A 20,061-nucleotide genomic window follows, 5' to 3' on the forward strand; every position below is an offset into this window, starting at 1 on the left:
TCACTCACCTTGTACAGTCCCACAGTAGTTAGGGTCTTCAGCATCTGGAGCGGAGCTGGTCTCAACAGAGCGCCTCTGTCGCTGCAGCCGGTGTTTTAGTCCAGAGAAGGATATCGATGGGTCGTTTTCATCCACTGGCTGAATGAACAGGCTGTCCTCCCCAATTTGGATAAGCCCAGTCTGTGCACAGAACAGAGACATGTACAGATGAAACATGAGAACACTGGGTTTTAGAGGGGCAACAATTACACTGTTAACTGCAAGGTATACAGTGATGGAGAGTGTTTCAATGTATCACCATCTTCTATAACTTAACTAAAGCAATGGACATTCCTTTGCTTTATCTTGTGCATTCTTTCTTATGATCACCAATGGTTAAAAAACTGTAACTACTCTGTCCACAGCCAGTTTATGAACACTCATCATCCCAATTCCACAATATCATAGCTTACAAGTACTTCATTTGAAGTGCCCTCTTTGGCACTTGATATACAGCAATGTAATGGACAATTTTGTGCTGTACAGATAGTTACAAGCCGTTTGTTCCTTTTCTCAGATTGGAACTGCCGCACCACATTTTATTGTCATTTTTATCAGCTATGACAGAAGCACCATTTACTGTATATTATGTGACACACTTGAGAAACACAGTTGAAATGACTGTACAAGTGGGATTCCGTAGCAATTTCACATGGGTCTCATCTTAAAAAGGTCTTCTTCGCCACTACCTTTGGAGACTTAGAAATGTGTTACAGTAATACTCACTCTGACTCAAAAACAATGGCTGCAAAACACTGTGCACACACAGAGCGAGTGAATATGCTCAGACTCATGGCTTTGCTGTCTGGCACACACATGAAAATCACTTCACAGCACTTTAAGCAGCCACCCCTGCTGTTACCTGGGACAAAAGACAGTTCCTATGGAAACATCCAGACACTCTATGTTGAAGAAAATCACCAAGACCTGAGGTCTCAAAAATCAATTGAGAAAGAAATGTAGGGGTTTGGACTGGCAGCGACGACTGAGACTGAATGTGGATGACTGTAATGCTCTGATAACTTACAAACAATACTTCCATGGCACCTTGGTGCCTGACAATGTACAGATAGAGTAACACACAGGAGGATACATTGAAGTTAGGGGATCTTCAACCACCAGATAATTTATTATACCATAATAATTGCAGCAAACCAAAAACTGTGGATAAAATGTGAATTGTCATGGTTGGGACTAGTTGTGTGGTGTTGTTGTTGGGTTAGGGTCAGGGTTAGGTTGTCTTGGTGTTTCACCGTTTACCTGCTGTAGTTAAATAATGTATTTCATCAATTTAACTATTAGTGATTATTTAGCAATTTACTTACATTAATACATTCTATTATATTGTACAGAGCAGTTTTCTTTGATTATTTCTGCATATGCTTTGTGGTAACTGCTGGCTGTGATGGTCAGCGCTTGGATTCATTTCCTTCACAGTTGCTTTGAATTTAAATATTTCCTTTTAAAAAGTTTGACATTTAAAGTGAACCCTTCTTTTGAGACTGTATTCAATTGGGTTATTGGTCCCTAATTCCAGGGTGGTGCTCTGTTTTAATGATTTATCATTTTGATTCATAATTTTGATTATTTGTAATAATTACCATTGGTTAATATCAGCTTCTAATATCCACACCTGCCTTTCCATTCACTTCAAAAGTGGTTTTGTGGTTTTGTGTTTGGATATGCTTGTGTGTTTGGTAGTAAGCTCTGTGCCTCACTATCACCCAGCCTCCGCAAGGGATAACAGGTAGAATAATAACATTCATGTGATCACATATCATACAATGTACACACTACCAAGGTAGCAACACCAGATCTAAACAAGTGCCTTGGTCAGGGGCCCTAGCAGGAGAAAACCTAGTGTGCAAGTTATGATGGAGGGAAACTGAAGTACCTGCCAACAGCACTAACCATAGCACCGCATGCTGCAAAGTGTGCAAAGTAAAAAGAAATATCAACACCATTTAAGTTCAGACATATCTGCTTTGTTTAATCAGCACATTAACAGAAATCTAATAATTACTTGATTAATTAAAGATAAATGTTGTATTAGTAGTTTTTCTAATGCAATATTTCAAAACAATACCACTGTCTTCACTGCTTTACCTTCGATCACGGTACAATAGTAACATCTTTGTAAGAATTTTTGATTGTACATACAAATACAGATTTTTTTTTTTTTCTTAGACATGCACTTGAAGTGGAAAGCACTTTTAAAAGTAGTGTCTGCAGAGATTTCTTTTTATGCTGTACACTGCTACAACAAGCTTCACCAATCACTTAACAGCGTGAAAGGCAGAACCCCGGAACAAAATGTCACATTTTTTTTGCAAACCTTGCTGCTGTGAGCACACAGCAACAGTTGATTCCAAATCCATGTAAGACAGCAATTCAGTCTGTAGCCGGTTAAGCTCAACACTCTCTCCTCTACATTATCACTGTCTGATAGCTCTTTCTTGGTAAATCCCTGCAGTGTACAGGAAGTTGAGTCTTTTTAACCATCCAGTTTGAAGGGTGAATGGTGAGCCACAGTGTTCCCAGACCAGCAAACAACAAAGAAAAGAAAACATCCTGACACTTAAACCTCATTAACAGAGGGTGTATAATGTGTTCAACACAATTTCAGTGTCTGTAGGTGATCATTTAGTTGGCTGTTAGTGAACACTCACATCTTTCCGCTCCTGTTGTATATAAAAGCTTTCGAGGAAAATTAAAGAGAAACGTGCTGGAGGGTGGCACTCGGAGTACCTTCTGCTGAGTCAGCACTGCCGCAGTGCCATCTAATGCACCACACCTGGTGTGTCTCAGACCTTAGAATCTACTAGCAGGCGCTGTCACACTCCGAGCTACCCGATAGTCCAGCAAAGTTAAAACATCACTGTAACACCCATCCAGGACCGAAGAGGAGCACAACAAACACTGCTTCTGTAATTGTTAATAGTAGATTATTTACTTGTGCCTCCATTAAAAGAAAGCATGTCATTTATGAAAATAATTTCAAACAGTTACTTTTCCTTATGACAACCTCCCTAATGCAGGAACTGGGATATGGAGATGTTCTATGATGGGGAGTCTACAGCGCAAAACACCTTCACCATGTCCCACAGTGCACAGTGAACAAACCAGTCAGACAATGCAGTCAGGGTACATTAGCTGGGACCATCCAGGGAGCGAATGTGATAAAATCATTGCTTTTCAGGGGCGCTGATGTGCGTCAGCCCTGGGTGGGCTTTTTATATGTGTGAGTTGTCCTCTTAGACATGTATAAATTGGTAAAGACAATCTCTGTTGCTGGTAGTCAGCCTCTTTTCATGAGGTCACAGCATTCTTGTGAGAGGAGTATGGAGAAATTATTATATTAGTTCCAGTGCTCGATCTTGAAAAAAAGAAGTGCGGCCACTCCCCTTATTCACAAGCTGGTGTGTGTGTTTTAACCCAAATTACAGTGTTACATCATAAAACTGTACTTTGTAACACTTTTGGAAGGCATCACAAAATGATGTCATCCTGTTGAATGAAGTGCAAGAAACAGTCCACACACACCATCTGTGTCTGACACAGGTGATGCATCAGCAAGTTAGATAAGAACACACGGAATATAACAAAGACATCACTGAAGTTACCAGGAGATGCAACAGCTTTCCCTGTGTCAGGCTAACTCTCCCAACCACTAGTCTCTGTTCTGAATTGATATTAATCTTCCATCAAACACCAAGTATGAAAGCAAGCATGCTAATTCCAGACAATATCTCAAATGTCTAGCAGTTGAGACGGTTACACAAATGCAAATGTCTCTGAGACATGGGAGCAGCTACAGCCCATGTGCCACTCTGATCTTCACGAGGAACCTTCAAACTAAATGAAGAAAACACTGTTCGTTACTTGACTACAATAAAACTTTGACAAGCTGCCAGGACTTGAATGCTAAAAAAGATGCATGGAAACAAAACAATTGGGAAATATACTTTGTTGTGTGCCAGCACAGGCAGGATGTGTGCCACATCAGAGCTGTAGGAGGTCTGTCTTGGTTCACGTGTTCAGTAGAATAAGTTCAATACAGCGGGATGTGCATAAGGAAGCGCACAATGCAGAAATTATAGCTGTCAAATAATTTCTTGTCAGTGCATCCTCATCTGAGAAACAACCACATGGGGCGCCGTTTAGCTCAGTTGGTAGAACGCACGTCCCATATGCTGAGGCCCTGCAGCAGACCTGGGTTCAACTCCCGGCCCGGGTTCCCTTGCTGCGTGTCACTCCCCCTCTCTCTCCCCGTTTCCTGTCATATCTTCAGCTTTACTATCAAAAAGGCCAAAACAATACTTTAAAAAAAGAAAAACAACCATGTAGGCCAACAGTAAAAGCAGCTAAATACGACACACATTTACATTTGTTGTTCGGCAGCAACCCCTAGTGGCCAATGTAATCATTACAGTAGCAAAGGAGGATGTCCGGTTTGAATAGGGTGCAGGAGGAGGTGGATGAAACAAAGACAGGATTTACACACAGGAGACCATTTCATGTCAAGTGTGAAACCAAAACTTAGTTACAAAAGTCACATAGTTATTTCAGGCCAAACTATTTTTTTTTTTTTTTTTTTTTTTTTTACAAAACCTAACCAAGTAGTTTAAATGCCTAAACTTCACAGAACTGCAATCATATAACAGAGGTCCAGATAGCCTGCCAACCTATTCAGTTATTTTGGTATGAGGATGTGTTGCTCATGATAAAGTAAACTTAAGTGTGAACAGTCAAAATACCACTCAGCACTCTTTCCAGCTCACACCTGTGAGGTCTCTGCACAGCAACAACAGAAGCAATTAACAGAGAAGAGAAACAGCATATTGCAGAGATAGAGTCAGAGTGCAGCCACTATGAACCAGCCTGCTCTGACAAGAGCGATGTGGTGTGCCATAAAATAGCGCAGCAGCTCAGTCTGCTCCAACATTTGCGCAGACATTCCGCTCCCGGCTGAGCCCCAGAGCTAACAAAGGCTGTTAGCCATCATAATGTGGACTGGAGGATGGATTACAGTATTTCTACAGCTCCACAAACATAGGGACATGATACTATTCATAGGCATTAACTGAAGCAAAAAGGTAAAACACAAACATTTGAAGACAGCTGTGGCCGGAGGGATTTGAGCAGGTTTACAAACCTTCCCTCCTTAGCTGGAGGAGTGAATGAAGATATCAGTACTGTGGCAAAATCTAAAAAAGTAGGGCTAAATTTCGTTCCCATACTTCTGTTTATTATATTTAGCTACAGTTGATTTATATAATCAAATCCTGTTGTTTTCTGCTGTAGTATGTCTGCAGCTGGAGTGACCCAGTTTCTTCACATGGATAAATAAACTTCCATTTCAACTTATGTTTAAGTCTGGAATTAAGCCAAGCTTGATTGGCTGCTGCTGCATGGGTTAGGGTTATCTGATGCCACGGCAGAAGTTTCACAAACAGGGCTTTAAGATGCTATTTATAGAGGTGTATGGGGAAAAGATATAGACAGCAACCATGCACACCTACACCTACTTGAAGGATGTGAAACTGTTTCCCTATCAGTGTCTGCATAGTGTGATTACAAGGTCTCAGCACTCACTTAATGCTGATAAAATCAGAATCAGAACAACAGAATCTTGATAGATAAGTTGTAGAAATGAGGACTTGAAATTTGATTTGGGGCTTGACAGCTGTGAGATTATTAAGACTTCAGCCACAAAATAATTTAAAATATCTCTGGGAAATACCACCATGGAAATCTATTTTTAAACCATTATATTTTGGTTGTTTGGGCAATTGAACAAATGACTGAAGCTTATTCATTTGGATGTTGCACTTGGTCATACTGTGATTTCACCCAGAGGATTTTGATCACTCATTCCTGGTTCCTGTAAAGCCAACATAGCATGGACTAGAAAACACAGAATGAAAGACAATCTGATGTTAAAGATGGCTTCTCTGTGTCTGTGTGAACTGCATACACCGATCAGCCACAGACACAGATGTACCCCAAAAAGGGCTTGAGCCCCTGCTAGTTTTCCCTCAGACTACACAAACACCCTCTTGGCTATTGATATTATTGTGATTATTTTTCAGTCAATATAATGAGTTAAAGATACACTAATTACACACTACTTCCCTATTTTTTTTAAATCAAATGTCATCTACTCCACTGCTCCAAGCTTTGGGGTGTTTCTGCTGGTTTGGGATCTTTATGGACTGCCTAAACTGTAGTAGTGGCTCAGCTAGGTGTGTTTGTCTCGCATTGCAGTGTGCAACTTTGTGCCACCCTGGTGTTAAATGTCACTATGACTACCAGAAGTGGGTCTTATAGAGAAAGAAATGTGTACCATGGTGCGCTGTGCTTTATTTGACCTCTCCAAAATCATGTGAATACCTAAGCATAAAGGGCTTACCAACAGCCCCTCCTCCCTCTACGGATGTCTATATGGCTTCTCTATGTCTTCTCCTGTGGTTAATTTCATTTCTACAGCCACCTGAATACAGCAGGACTGGTATGTGTTTTTCTTGTGAGTTGCACACATGTTATCCAGAGTGGATACTTCCATAGCATGCTCCCAGCACCAGGCTCTAGCTGGAGTACAAAAACTTGGTTTTGTACTCAGAGAACAGGTCAGCTAGGGTGTACCGATCAGGATTTATGGGGCTAATCATGACCGCTAATTGCTGGAAGCAGTATTGACCAATACCAATCACCGAGCAAAGGCCATTTCTTTACTTTATTATCATCTATATGCCCTTGACCCAAGGCACTCACTCAAATCTGGAGTTGGTCCCCAGGCGACTGCTGCCCACTACCACCTCGGGATTGGTTAAATGCAGTGTACCAGTTTGACTATGTTGTACATTGTATGACATGTGTGACCTAATAAAGGTTCTTCCCTCTTCCATCTATAGTAAGTCAGTAGTGGCATAGTAAAATTGCCATTAAAATGTTGAGCCAATAAATGATAAATCTGTAAACTTGTGAATTTAGAAAAAGTAAACAGTGATAGTCTCAGATGTCTCAGTCTTTTACTGCTTATACCTGGTTACATTCATCTCTGACATACAGTAAATTAGATTTTTAAAAAATACACTGATTTAAAGGTGTCTGTGATTCCAAACTCAAAATACTTTTCCTTCCAAACTGTACTCAGCTGAAGTACTTCAGTACATGTATTTACTATAAACTTGCTGTGCTGTCATATTAAACTGCGGTTCACTGTTTACCGCTTTATGTTCCACAGAACAGAAACTCTCAGTCTTGCTGTGTGTGTGTTCATATTAGCTCTATCAGCTGTAGTCAGCTGTTAGCTTCGTCAGCTGGAAGCTGCTAACTCTGTTAGCTGTTAGCTCTCATGCTGTAGGGCTCAAAACAAATGGTGTTGCATCCTCCTCCTTCTTGGGACAATGGAAAGTGTGCTTAATACCAAAGACAAAAGCAAATAATAAATTGGAGTGACTACTTCTGGATACACGAACAACAACAGACCAAGTCAAGTAGAATTAAATCATTTAGAAGCAAATAACCAAAAAAAGGATGAGGTTTGCCCTGAGACTAAAGTTTGTTGTAACTTCACTGTTACTGTATGAACAACTGCCCTCCAGAATATGACACTGGCATCATAAATGATGGAATATATGATGGCAGAAAGCTTACGTATCATTTGAATGTTGGCGATTCCGGTTCCAATTCTACTTATCAATTCTTGCTCTTATCGATTCCAAGTTTCGGTTCCGGTATTGGGGGGAGGGGAAAGAGTTAAAAAATGTTAATATGTTAATGTTAATGACATAATATTTTATATTCTTTTTATTGTTAGCTGGACATTCACAAAGTAAATAAAAATGTATGATCCAGACATACATTAAAAAACATTAGAGTGAATGTCAAGCTGTACTTTTTAAACCAAAGGTAAATTGAGCCTCGATCACGCACAATAACTTTAGTTTAGGTTACACTGGGCAGCCGCAGTGACGCTTTGTGGTAGATAGGCTACATCACAAAAAGAAAGCCACACTTAAAACTGGAACTAAAGTGCATTCAGTGGCCATGCGCAACATCTGCCTGCAACCAAATAACAAATTAGGACATGGTATGTATGCTGAATGCTTGCAATGTGAGGCTGAGGCCAACACAGTTGGCCAATATTATCTAAATCAGAATTAGTGCCATTATTTCCTGCTTCTTGGATGTGTGGATTTGCTGCTTCTCTCTGTCTAATGTACATTTCAGTTTAGTTTAATTCAGTTTTGTGTATTGTGCATTTAAGGCTAAATCATTACGATATCAATCATAAAAATAACTGACTGGGTATATCATACTAAAAGTAGACTGCAGATGCAGACAGAATTAGCTAGTTGCAAATTCTGCATCACAAGGTATGCCTGGATTGATGCACAGACCAGTAATAAGCTCTTATTTGCCATCAATCCATCCATCCATCCATCCATCGTTGGCCACTTATCCAGGGTCAGGTCGCAGCTAGCTTGGTGGGTAATCTAGAAAACCTTCTCCCCAGCAATGCTTTCCAGTTCCTCCTTGGGCATCCCAAGATGTTCCCATACTAGATGAGGTATAATCTCTAACAGCAGCTTACCGTTCTACCCTGGAGTTTCCACCTAGTTTGACATCCCCAGAAAGACTCCAAGGGAGGTGCCCAGAAGGCATCCTGACCTAATCACATACCTGAACCACCTGACATCACTCCTTTGGACATAAAGGACCTCCCTTTGGATGTCAGCGGATTCTAAGGCTGAGCCCAGCTACCTTATGGAGAAAATTAACGTCAGCCTGTATCTGCAATCTTGTTTCTTTCAGTCACTACCCACAGCTCATGACCATAGGTGAGGGTTGGAAGGTAGATGGACTGTTAAATCAAAAGCTTTACCCTCTGGTTCAGCTCCCTCTTTACCACAATGGTCTGGTGCAAAGTCTGCAGTATTGGTGATGCTGCACCAGACAACCTTGGGGCAGGAGCTCACCCCCCAGTTGGAGGGGGCAATCCAGTGTTTTTTGTCACAGAACCATGGCCTCAGACTTGGAGGCGCTGCCCCTCATCCTGACCACTTTACATTCAGCTACAAACTGCTCCCAGTGCCTGCTGGAGGTCACACACAGAAACAGCCAGCAGAACCACATCATCTACAAAAAGCAGATTCTGCAGTTTTGAGGTTCCTGTAACCAGACACTCACCCACTACAGCTGCACCTTGGGATCATTTTCATGAATATCCCAAACATGTTCGGTAACAAGGGACCACCCTGACCAAGTCCAAATCTCCATTCATTAATCTATCGGTTATTTTTTCGATCAATTGATTCATCTATTGATTATTGATTTTTTGATTAATCTCTTATTTCTATATTGCTTAATTAACATAACAATGCATTTACAAAAAAAAGTTAAATTGTTAAATAAAAAAATTGTTATCATCTTCAGTCAACAAACAAATATAACAAAGAACACATTGCAGGGCATGAATACACATTGCAGGGCATTATTCCCCGACAAAAAATAGGGCAGTCCAATCAGTGTAATCTTGACATATATTACATTTGGGTAAGGACAAAAAGTAAACAGGACTTATTTTCACATTGGATCTGGCAAAAACGCAGGTTTTCCCTTTCATTTTAAAAATGGCAGGGCTTTGGGTTCTGCAAAAAAATGTAATCGGCTGCGGTGGAAAAGTTGAAGCCGACTCAACGTTTGGAGGAATGCTGCGTGATTTCACGTTGCGGTAGCATCACTTTAGCTGCCAATGAGAAGGGCATGTTATTTAGCATTGATAAATAATACAGAATGGAGATTTCTCTGTGTAGCGTTAAGTTTCCCGTCCACTTCAGATGTCTTGTCCCCCAGTTAAAAAAAAATAATGAACTGCCTCACATCTTTGTTCTTTACTGGTACTGGTTTTTAATCTGTCAATGAGGACAAACAAGAAAACAATATAGTACCAAGAACACTTATGATCCACCTTATGCTCGAACATCGCAAAGCATCACTCAGGTTCAGATCAGGCAGGCCGTTCCTCCCAATGGTCCCCCTCCAGGATTCCCCATCATCGCCCACGTGAGCGTTGAAGTCTCCCTGAAGAACTATTGCCTCCCCGGGTCAAGCCCCTTCCACCCAAGGCCTCCAAGGGGGTATGACAATCTGAACAGCCTGTGAGCTCGCCTCACGATTCTGGCTCCAGCAGGGGGCACTGGTGTTTCCATACTGGTAGAGGTATTGTGTCCCTGTATGTGTCTGCTGAATCACAGGGTCCTCTTGGTTCTTTCTTAGTCTGTCTTCCCTTGAGACCCACTTGTCTTGGGAGACCCTGTCACAAGCTAATTTCTGATTTCTGACAACACAGCTCCCAGGGACACAGTGACACACAAACCCCTCTAGCACGGTAAGGTACCGATTCTTTTCCTTTTAATTTTTTTTTTTTTTTTTAATTTCAAATGTCTGAAAATGCACATTGAGATTAAACAAACATATCGTAGCAAGGACAATCTCTTAAAAAAACATTTAATTCAACTTAATACAACTCACCTACGGGGTCTTTGGCCCAATAACATTAAAGACTCCTGGCTTACAACATCAAGTAGTTCTCCTGTATGAGTTGAGCTATACTTTTTATTGACAAGACTAGCAATGCTGATTTTGTATTGATCACGATGACTGGTAAAGGAGGAAACATCAGTGCCTGTACCTGTCTGCTCCCTCAGCCTCATTCACAGATGCTGAAGCTGTTGCATGCACTAACACAATCTAATCCACCCACTGCCACTCCACCGATAGAAATAAGAGAAAAATTAATCAGCACAAGGAAAAGGTGTCAGGAGCCTCCGCTTGACCCGATCTTTAGCAGAAAACAAGCTGCTGGTTTGACAGCTCTAATAAAACTGAAAACTAGTGCCACTTTGTGACCATGACAAATGAACAGTGTGTGTCCGTGTAAGCTGAGGAATCCTGGCTGACTGATTTGCAGGGTTGAGGACAGCAGCTGTGACTGGATAGTGTTACATATAGCCTAAACCTTATGGAGATCAGTGTCACACAGGCCAGCCATAACACATTTGTGGTAAGGTGTGTTTGTGTTTGAGAGATTGGCTTTTCCCACTTAGAATGTCACTGAGCATGACCTGGTCCAATGAATGGACATCACAGTAAAACAAATCTTTTCAATATAATGGCAACAAGCAGCTGCTAAAGAAAAATGAAAAACAGCTATAAAAAGGTCAAAAGTCTGCTCTGGCAGGCAGCTCATCACAGCTTTACTCTGAGTTTAAAGACATCTGGGGTACACAGTATGGGCTTCTATGTCACATCAGTGTGTGTGTGTGTGTGTGTGTGTGTATGTGTGTGTGTGTGTGTGTGTGTGTGTGTGTGTGTGTGTGTGTGTGTGTGTGTGTGTGTGTGTGAAGTCTGGACAAATACAGACAGGGCGATCACACTCGGAGCCAGACTTAAGATCAAACACACAGTAAGTGTGTGTGTGTGTGTGTGTGTGTGTGTGTGTGTGTGTGTGTGTGTCAGTTTGCTTGGAAACCTGCAAGTGGCAAACCGATCCCTTTGATTCTCTAACACTTTCATAACTTTTAGTAGACAGAAGCCTCATGTTTCAGACTGAATCCCAGTGAAAGACTTCAGCTGTTGATTTAATACTGAATACTCCAACGTAACGGAAATCTACGGTGCACACACACACAGCTAAGATTCATTCTAAACATGCTGCAGTCATTCACACACGCAATCTCTTACTGACTGTATACAGTTAAATTAAATTGAGTTTGTCAAGTTAAACTATCCCTGCGTCCCAACTCTACAAAATGTTACCCTGGTTGGGGTTGACAGTATATTGTATGTTGGAAAATAATGGCACTTCAATTATAATGCTGGTTTAAAACTTGGGTCTATTTTCCATCAACTCTATCATAAATAATAACATTGTTCTCTGCACTTTCTGTAAAGAGTAAAACTTCAAAACGAGATGGACGATGACAACAGACAACATTTTTCATTCACCTTTGTGTTCTCACCCTTTGTGGCATGAGCGCTCCGAAACTGCAGTTTGGTTGATGTTGTGTGTTGCATCATTTCCCATTAGCAGCTAACAGCACATTACTCTAGTTTTTTGCCACAATGGAGCACTGTAAACATACTGCAGGGACTGTACTTTCTTGTATGAGCATAAAGCTGGAAACTGGGACACAGTTTCTCATTTTACTGAGGACACCCTGAATGCTACTCAGCCCCTCACGCTGACAGGTCCTGGTCTGGACAGGCTGTCACAGGCTGCAGGCTCAACTGCTGCAGCTGCCTCTAGTTCTTTTTCCATATAAACCCGCCATGTGTCTCACAGTGGCTGTACGCAGCTGGACTATGATCTGCTCATTCATTGTAGGTCAGCTGAATGCTTAAACTGTCACTGAGGATATATTGAGGAAATAAAGGAGCACAGTCTACTTTAAGAGCTGGCTTCAAGCCTTTTTTTTTCTTTTTTTTTTGCTATCGAGTCCAGGGGTTAGCCTGAACCCCTACTTGTACACTCACTTTACATAACAGCATCATCCAAATGCTAATGTGGAACTTCTCTGAGTAGTGACAGAGTAGAGAAATTCATATTTTCTTAGGTGTTTGGTCAGATCCTTGCTGCTCCGTCCCATTAAATGGAAAAACACATTTGCATCAGTTCAGACACATTTCCAAAATTTCAGCCAGGCAGACTGATCTTTGTAGGATTTAACAAATAGTTCTGAGGGTGAGAACAATGTCTGGCTGCACCATGTAACATTAAAGTGACTGACCCACTGGCAAGTCAGTAGGATTTAAGATTAATGACCTCAAATTCATGCTCAGAGGCACTTCAGCAGAGTGGCTGCTGTTAGAGCCTGCCCCTGGCCAAGCTGTTGAAATCCATCCTGCCTTTTCAGTGCATAAATGGATTGGTCTGGAGCTCAACTGCTTGGATCGAATAATATGAAACCTATCAACAAATCCAAAAAAATGTAAGATGGATTTACCAGGCCGCCACAGGTGCTCAGAGATGCCAGAGAGTCTGTGTGGTTGACGATGGAGCCGGAGTAGAAGCAGAGCCGGTTGGTGGATAAGCGGCTCACTGCTGCGCTCTGGTCCCTGCGCCTCTCCTCCACCACGAAGTCCCCTGACAGAAACGTACTGTCGCGCGTCAGGTTTAGATACAGGTTCCTTCCAAAAGCGGGCAGCGACAGAATTATATTCTCCGGGTCAGAGTGTCCTCCCCCCGGGCCGTCCAGGGAGCGCTGTCCGCGGTGGCGCATAGTGCGGACAATGTGGTCGGAGGACAGGTGCGGCTCCTGCCCGGACAGCAGCCTTGGAACCACTTCATCTGTCTCCAGCTCAGACTGGACTGTGGGGGAGAGACAATTTGCATCAAACAACGGCCACGATGGGCAAAAATAGCCTCCTGTCCTGCCTCGGTGAACTGACTGAACTGTGAGCTCGGATGCCCTGTGACTCGCACAGCCACGTTCAACTTCTGACTTCAGCTGTGGTCTGCACAGATCTGCAGCCCGCGACTGTTACCAACAGCCTGCAAGTTATTACTGAAGCCTCACTCATTAGGGTCTCTGTGTGCGGGAGTCTTACCAGCATGCAGGACGAAACCACAGTCAACTTCCCACTACTGATCTTTTAGGAAAACACTCAGCTGAAGAAACGGGCTGCTTGGAGTTGACCTATATCTAAGCATAGCACACAGATCATACGGAGAGAAATAAGTCAGTACTTACCAGTCAATCCGATGCAGAGAAGAGAGAGCAGCAGATGAAGAACATGGCTGTTATGCATGACAAAGCAAAGCAGGGTAGAAGAACTGGAGAAAGGTGGATGGTTCTAATGTGAGGGGACTGGAGCGCTTTGCAAAGCTCTGAGCAAACAGCGCAACTTTTCCTAAGTTAGAGAAGTTGCAGTTACTCGGGCTGGAGTGACTTTGTAGCGCAGGACACGCCTACACTGCCCGGCCCCGCCTCTACTGCTGTCCGATTGGTTCCATTACACCGTGACCCAAGAAAAACCGAGACATGTCTGCCTTCTCATTGGTCAGCGAGGCCGTCTTTCACTGTCGGGGGCTGAAACCCTACACGTGGTTTAAAGCGGAGAAAAAAAGTGCAGAGAGCTGGCTTTTAAGGGATTCGTGTGTGTGTGTGTGTGTGTGTGTGTGTGTGTGTGTGTGTGTGTGTGTGTGTGTGTGTGTGTGTGTGTGTGTGTGTGTGTGTGTGCGTGTGTTAGTGCGCGCGCATTATAACCACATTTTTGGCACTCAACGTTTTAGTTTCAAGAGAAAGCTTTGGCATGGCAGCAATGAAGCTTTACATCATATCATGGTCTCTGCAGTGAATATTACCGAAAAAACATGTTATATAAACTAGAAAAAAAGAGAGAGAAATTAGAAGAATAAAAACAAGGAACACATATTGGTGGAGGATCCAGTCCATAATGAAATGAAAATTAAAAGAAATACAGTCCCCTTAGGTTCTGAGCCATGAATGAAATCTCCACATGGATTTGTGGATTTCCCACAGACAGATTCCATCTCCCACACTACCTCTGAGCTGACCCCTGGGGAAGGATTTTCACTGTACTCTTATCATCCTCTAATGCAGAGCCAGTTGAAAACATGCTGTTTGAGATGATCTGGTAATGTCAAGGGTTTACAGATCCAGTCTTCAAATTTCTCTCCTGGCATTAATTAAAACTCTGAAAACTCTTTCTCTTCATCACCATCACATATCTGGAATTCTTTCCAAGGATCAATCCCTACGTGGCTTGGATGTGAGTCTACAACTTCAATAAGTATAGAAAATAAGTAGGGAATGTATGTGGAAGTAATAAGCTAAACCTGCACACCTACATGTATACATGTTTGTGACATACGGAACGCTGGCTGTCTGTATTTGTTTTTTTAGGTTGTCCTTGGTACACTGCAGTTCTAAAGCAGGAGCACTCAGCCATGGCACAGATGGGTTATTTTTCTCATTATGTGTTTCATAAAATACTAAAAAACAAGGTTAACAAGATCAAAAAGTTAGATGTAGGCATGAAAGTTGAGATTTAAAGTTGAGTCTCGACCTTGGAAACAGCTCTTTTCACAGAATAACCTCAAATCAAGAATAAGCTTTAAAAGTAAACATTATGATAGATTTCATTTTTGTGATTTGTGATTCTTCCACTACTTTGATTCTGATGGCAACAAATGTGACCCTGGTGATTCTGAAATTGAAAACTGCCTTTTGTTTGATATATACTGTGACTGAGAATATTTATTAGCCCACTCTTGGCCTGGATCTGGGTGCCTTAGTTCCAATGAAGGGGAATCTTAATCCGGAATGTAACAATACTGAAGAGTTCTTCCAAGTTCAAGGAAAGAGTTCCAACATGAAACAAAGTCATTTCCATAAAGAAATTGTTTCCCCAATTTGGTATGGAAGAACCTGACCAGCCTGCAAAGAGCTCTGACCTCAACCACACCCAACACCTTTGGGATGAGCTGGAATGCAGACACTGAACCAGCTCTGATCCACCAGCATCAGTGCTGGACCTCTCTGATGCGCTCTGATTGTGGCTCAGTGGTAAAAAAAAATAAAAATCCCTGCAGTCAGGTTCCAGAATCTGGTAGAAAGCCTGAAACCAGATGAGTACACACTGTCAAGCTGCCAGAATGCTTCTTCACATGCACCTTCCCATTCGATGATTTCTGACTAATTTATTTAATAAATGTTTTGTTGTGTGTTGCATATTTTAATAGACATAGTACCTGAACAAAATACTACTAAATAATACTGCTGAAATTTTAACTGTGAATGAAACACTGCCATTGTCACTCTGCTGCTCCTTGTTGTCCAGTAGAGTCCCCAGAGTGCACTTGGATGCCTGAGTCATCAAACACTATATTCTAAAGACAGTTTGTACAATTTACAAATTGTCCACTTTGTGTGCTCTGTTGCTTGAAATTATTGCTTATTTAAATCTGACATTGTTTTTAAGATTAGTAAATATTATACTCACATATCAAAATAAACTTGAAAGAGTTTTTCCTGTCCATACCAGCCACAAAGAGAACAGCTCTTAAAGAGTAACTTAACACCAGGCTAAAAAGCAGTGTTTTGCTGCTCTCTGTTTCAAGCCTCTTTCAAGTCTGACCCAATCACACTCAGGAACATTAATAAGTTCGGTCTAATGTGTTGTGTTGGACACCTAACAGTGATGTCACAGGAGTCAGGGAGTACACCTGTGTTTCACTGCAGCAGGGAGCTGGGCCATGATGGCAACATGAGTGACTGGACTTTCTCGAGCTGAGGACCAACTTGGAGTTTTCTCACATAACATATATACACACATAACACAGCTGAGTCCTATTTCACGTTTATCTCTACTTTCATATTTTAAAAACACGTCAGCTGGAGTTCCTTGCTCAACTCCCTTGTTGAGCATGTTGTCGTGGTTGCCTGGCAACTGAGTCATGAGGGATCACTTCCTCTATCAGACAACAGGAGGTTGTGCTTGTTAACGTTAGCATGTGAAGTTGGCATGAAGCTAATAAAGACAGTAACAAATAAGTTCTTCAAAAGTGCCTCCTGGATTTGTTGCACATCTACATGGTTTCAGACTGGCTTAAGTTTAAGAAGGAATGCCACGTGTACTTTGTAGTCTGCTAGCTCAAAAGAATTTCCAACATACACTCTCCTCAACATGGCCAGTCCTAAAGCCTTGGATAAATATGAATCCATGACATTTAGAAATGACGAGGAAAGAGAGGATCCCGAGGTAAAGTTTGATGCTATATGTCTGGCACTGAAAACATGATAATGGATCGATATACATTTAACAGAGACTCAAAAACTGGAGGTGTATCGCCATATATTTCAATAGTACAACTGCTGGATTGAAGCTGCAACTTTGGCTCACTGATGAACTAATCAGGGTTGGTTGGTTGGTATCCAGAGTGACGCCCTGTGCTCACAGTTGCTTAAGCAGAAATATCTCGACCAAATGCCTCCACCATAGAGCTTTTCATGTTACATGAGCAGTCAGAACCAGGCAGAAAAGAGCTAAAGAAGGAAGAGAAAATATACACACCACAGGGTCCCTGTTCAAACTGTGGTGGAAATCACATACCTGACAGAAAAAACTGCCCTGCTTTCAGTAAGCACTGCAATGAATGTGGGAAATCTAACCACTACTCCAGGTGTTGTAAGATTCAAACAATTACCAGCACATTTCCAAACACACAAAGAAAATGATAAACACACAGAGTAAATGAGCTGGATTCACAGGCACCAACAGGCTCATCAGCAACTTTTTACACTGAGAGTTTAGATGCTCATCCACAGAGAAGCATGAACTGACTACATTCTCCTTGACCATAAATCAGAAAGAGCTGAGGGTGAAAATAGATACTGGATCAAAATACAATGTCATCTCACAGGCTGCACGGAGCAACGTAAACCCCAATGCACTCATCGACACCCCATTTACCATCAAACTGGTTGCCTTTGGTGCGCAAGTGATCCCACCCACTGGCTTCACCATATTGGAACTGAACTGTGGCAAGCTTGTGTTTCAGGTTGTGGACTGCGAAGTCACATTGCTGGGTCTGTCAGACTGCATCCCTGGGTCTGGTAAGCGTTGATCCTGAGGTCCACAACACCCAGCAGAGGGCTCCAGAACTCAAGACCTGCTTGACGCTCACACTATAGGCAAGCTGCCAGTACTGTATCATGTGTGAACTGATGAATCTGTGCCATTGGCCATATGTGCACCCAGGCGTGTGCCACTTGCCACGATGACCAAAATAATAATAATTCTACGGGGAGTGAAGTGTTCCAACGATGCATAGAGCAGCTTTTTGCAGGATTGCCATGCAAGATCACAGTGGCATAGTGACATTCTGGTCGGAACAGGATCCTGACTGTCAATCTGAAGCTGAACTCTGACAAGTGCTGTTCCAGATTGTTGGAGGTCTCATATGTGGGACACCTGTTGACAAATGAGGGTGTCAGCCTGTTTGTGAGATAAAGGAGGCTGGTGCCTCCGCATGAAAAACACATTGGTCAGATGGTAAAATTGTCACCCCTCTTGTCTTCAGTCTGCCATGCCACCATCAGAGGCCAGCACTCTCACCACCCAAACCCCCAGATTTATCAGCCATTCCAACAGAATACCAGGATCTCAGTCAGGTTTTCAGTGAAGATTTGGTCTTAACTCTGCCTCCACATGTCCCTAAAATTGTGCCATTGACCTCCTCCCTGGTACCACTCTGCCATCCCTTGTCCCATCCTGAGAGAGAAGCTGTGGAGAAATATATTAACGACTGACTGTCTGCTTCTTTGATCTGTCCTTCATCTTCCCCCATCAGGGCAGGTTTCTTTTTTGTCTTCAAGAAAGTTAATGGTGTGGCTGAGTGGCTAGCTTCCACCAACCACAAGCAAACTCACCCATTCCTGGGTTTTGCCAGTTTCTACTGCTGCTTCATAAGGGACTACAGTAAGGTAGCTGCACCATTCACTAAACTCACACTCCATTCCACTCACCTGGACTCCTGAAGTGGAATCAGCTATTTCTCTGGGAAAGACACTGTTTATTTCTATTCCCATTCTGAATCAACCAGACTTATCCCATCAGTTTAAGTTGATGCTTATAATGTTGGTGTTGGTGCTGTCCTATCTAAATCACTCTGGTCCAGACACTGTCCCTCCTCCAACCTGTGTGGTGTCCTCACAGTCCTCACTTGGGGGATTGAAAGTTGGGTGAAAGAGGCATAGCAGCAGCAGCCTGACCCAGGTAACAACCCACCTAACTGCCAAATTGTGCCTGAATCTGTCTGTTCCCAAGTTGTACATTAGATTCAAACTTCCCATTTTGCCTTCCATCCTGGATTCAAATGCACCCTCTCCTTCCCGAGGCAGCATTTCTTGTGGCAATCCAACCAATCTGAACAACTGATGCCGATGCCTATGCCTATGTTGCCATCTGTAAAATCTGTGCAGGGGGGAAGCCCTCTTATCACCTCTTATCTTATTGCCCACTCCCCATTCCCAGTTGTTCATGGATCGCACATTGCCCTCAGCTTCATCAGTGGTCTGCCCCCCTTACAAGGTAACATGGTCATACTTAGAATAGTGGATTGATTTTCTAAAGCAGTATACTTGTGGTTATCCCCAGTTTACCCCTGACCCAAGAGACGTCAGACCTCCTTACCCATCATGTTTTCCATATCCATTGCATCCCACTGGAAGAGAGTCAAATAGAGGACCCCAGTTCATTTCCTAGGTACGGAATACATTTTGTCTAGCTCTTGGTGCTACAGCTTGTCCTCTGGTTTTCAGCTCCAGGCCAATGGTCAGACTGAGAAAGCTAACCAGGACCCAGAGGCCACCCTGAGGCGTGTTACTGTCACAAATCCCTCCTCTTGGAATACCCAACTGACCTGGATTGAGTTACCCAAAACTCCAGCATGGCAACAGGTATGTCCCCCTTTAAGGCTTCTTTGGGATATCAACCACCTCTCATTCCTGCTCAGGAGAGCCAACTGGCATTCTTATCAGTTCAGGCTCACCATTGCCATTGCTGAAAGGCTTGGATAGACAGCCGCTTAGTCCTACTTCGCTCTGTTGACAAATACTGGCACACTGCAGACTACTGATGCATCCCTCTACCAGATTACAAACCAGGTCAGAAAGTGTGGTTGTCTTCTAAGAATATCTCACTCAAGACTGTCCATAAAAAAATAAATACATATCTATTTCTACAGCTCTCATGTTTCTGTGATTGAATGAGTGTAACACCTACTACTTTTTCACAAAAACTTTAATGACGTTTGGTTCAATAATGAATTTATAATTGGTCTTCTGAAAATGTGACCAAATCTGCTGGGTCAAACATATTCATACAGCAACTTTAACAATTAATTTAGTTTATGCCAACAAAAGTAGCTGAACTTCACTGATTCTGTCAAGAGGAGCCATTCAGCCAGAGGACTACCAGAACTGTGTG

The 20,061-nt window shown here is 42.4% G+C and overlaps 1 protein-coding gene across 5 annotated transcripts in view; it reads right to left on the reverse strand.

Annotated features, from left to right (window-relative positions):
- adamts17 (ADAM metallopeptidase with thrombospondin type 1 motif, 17) overlaps window positions 1-16,434 on the reverse strand; it is a 107,074-nt gene extending 90,640 nt beyond the window's left edge. The window contains exons 1-5 of one of the 5 annotated variants that reach the window (XM_037096468.1): window positions 16,075-16,434; window positions 14,615-15,690; window positions 13,800-14,146; window positions 13,053-13,417; window positions 9-180 (exon numbers count right to left, since the gene is read on the reverse strand). In XM_037096468.1, the coding sequence (XP_036952363.1) occupies window positions 9-180; window positions 13,053-13,417; window positions 13,800-13,857 (595 nt within the window). In that variant the 5' untranslated portion in view covers window positions 13,858-14,146; window positions 14,615-15,690; window positions 16,075-16,434. Of the gene's footprint in view, window positions 1-8; window positions 181-13,052; window positions 13,418-13,799; window positions 14,147-14,614 lie in introns of all 5 variants that reach the window. The other 4 variants (XM_037096467.1, XM_037096469.1, XM_037096466.1 and 1 more) reach the window with 4 other exon arrangements.
- Between the last annotated feature and the right edge of the window lie 3,627 nt (window positions 16,435-20,061).

This window comes from Acanthopagrus latus, chromosome 4, assembly GCF_904848185.1.
Source record: "Acanthopagrus latus isolate v.2019 chromosome 4, fAcaLat1.1, whole genome shotgun sequence".
Taxonomy (NCBI): Eukaryota; Metazoa; Chordata; class Actinopteri; order Spariformes; family Sparidae; genus Acanthopagrus; species Acanthopagrus latus.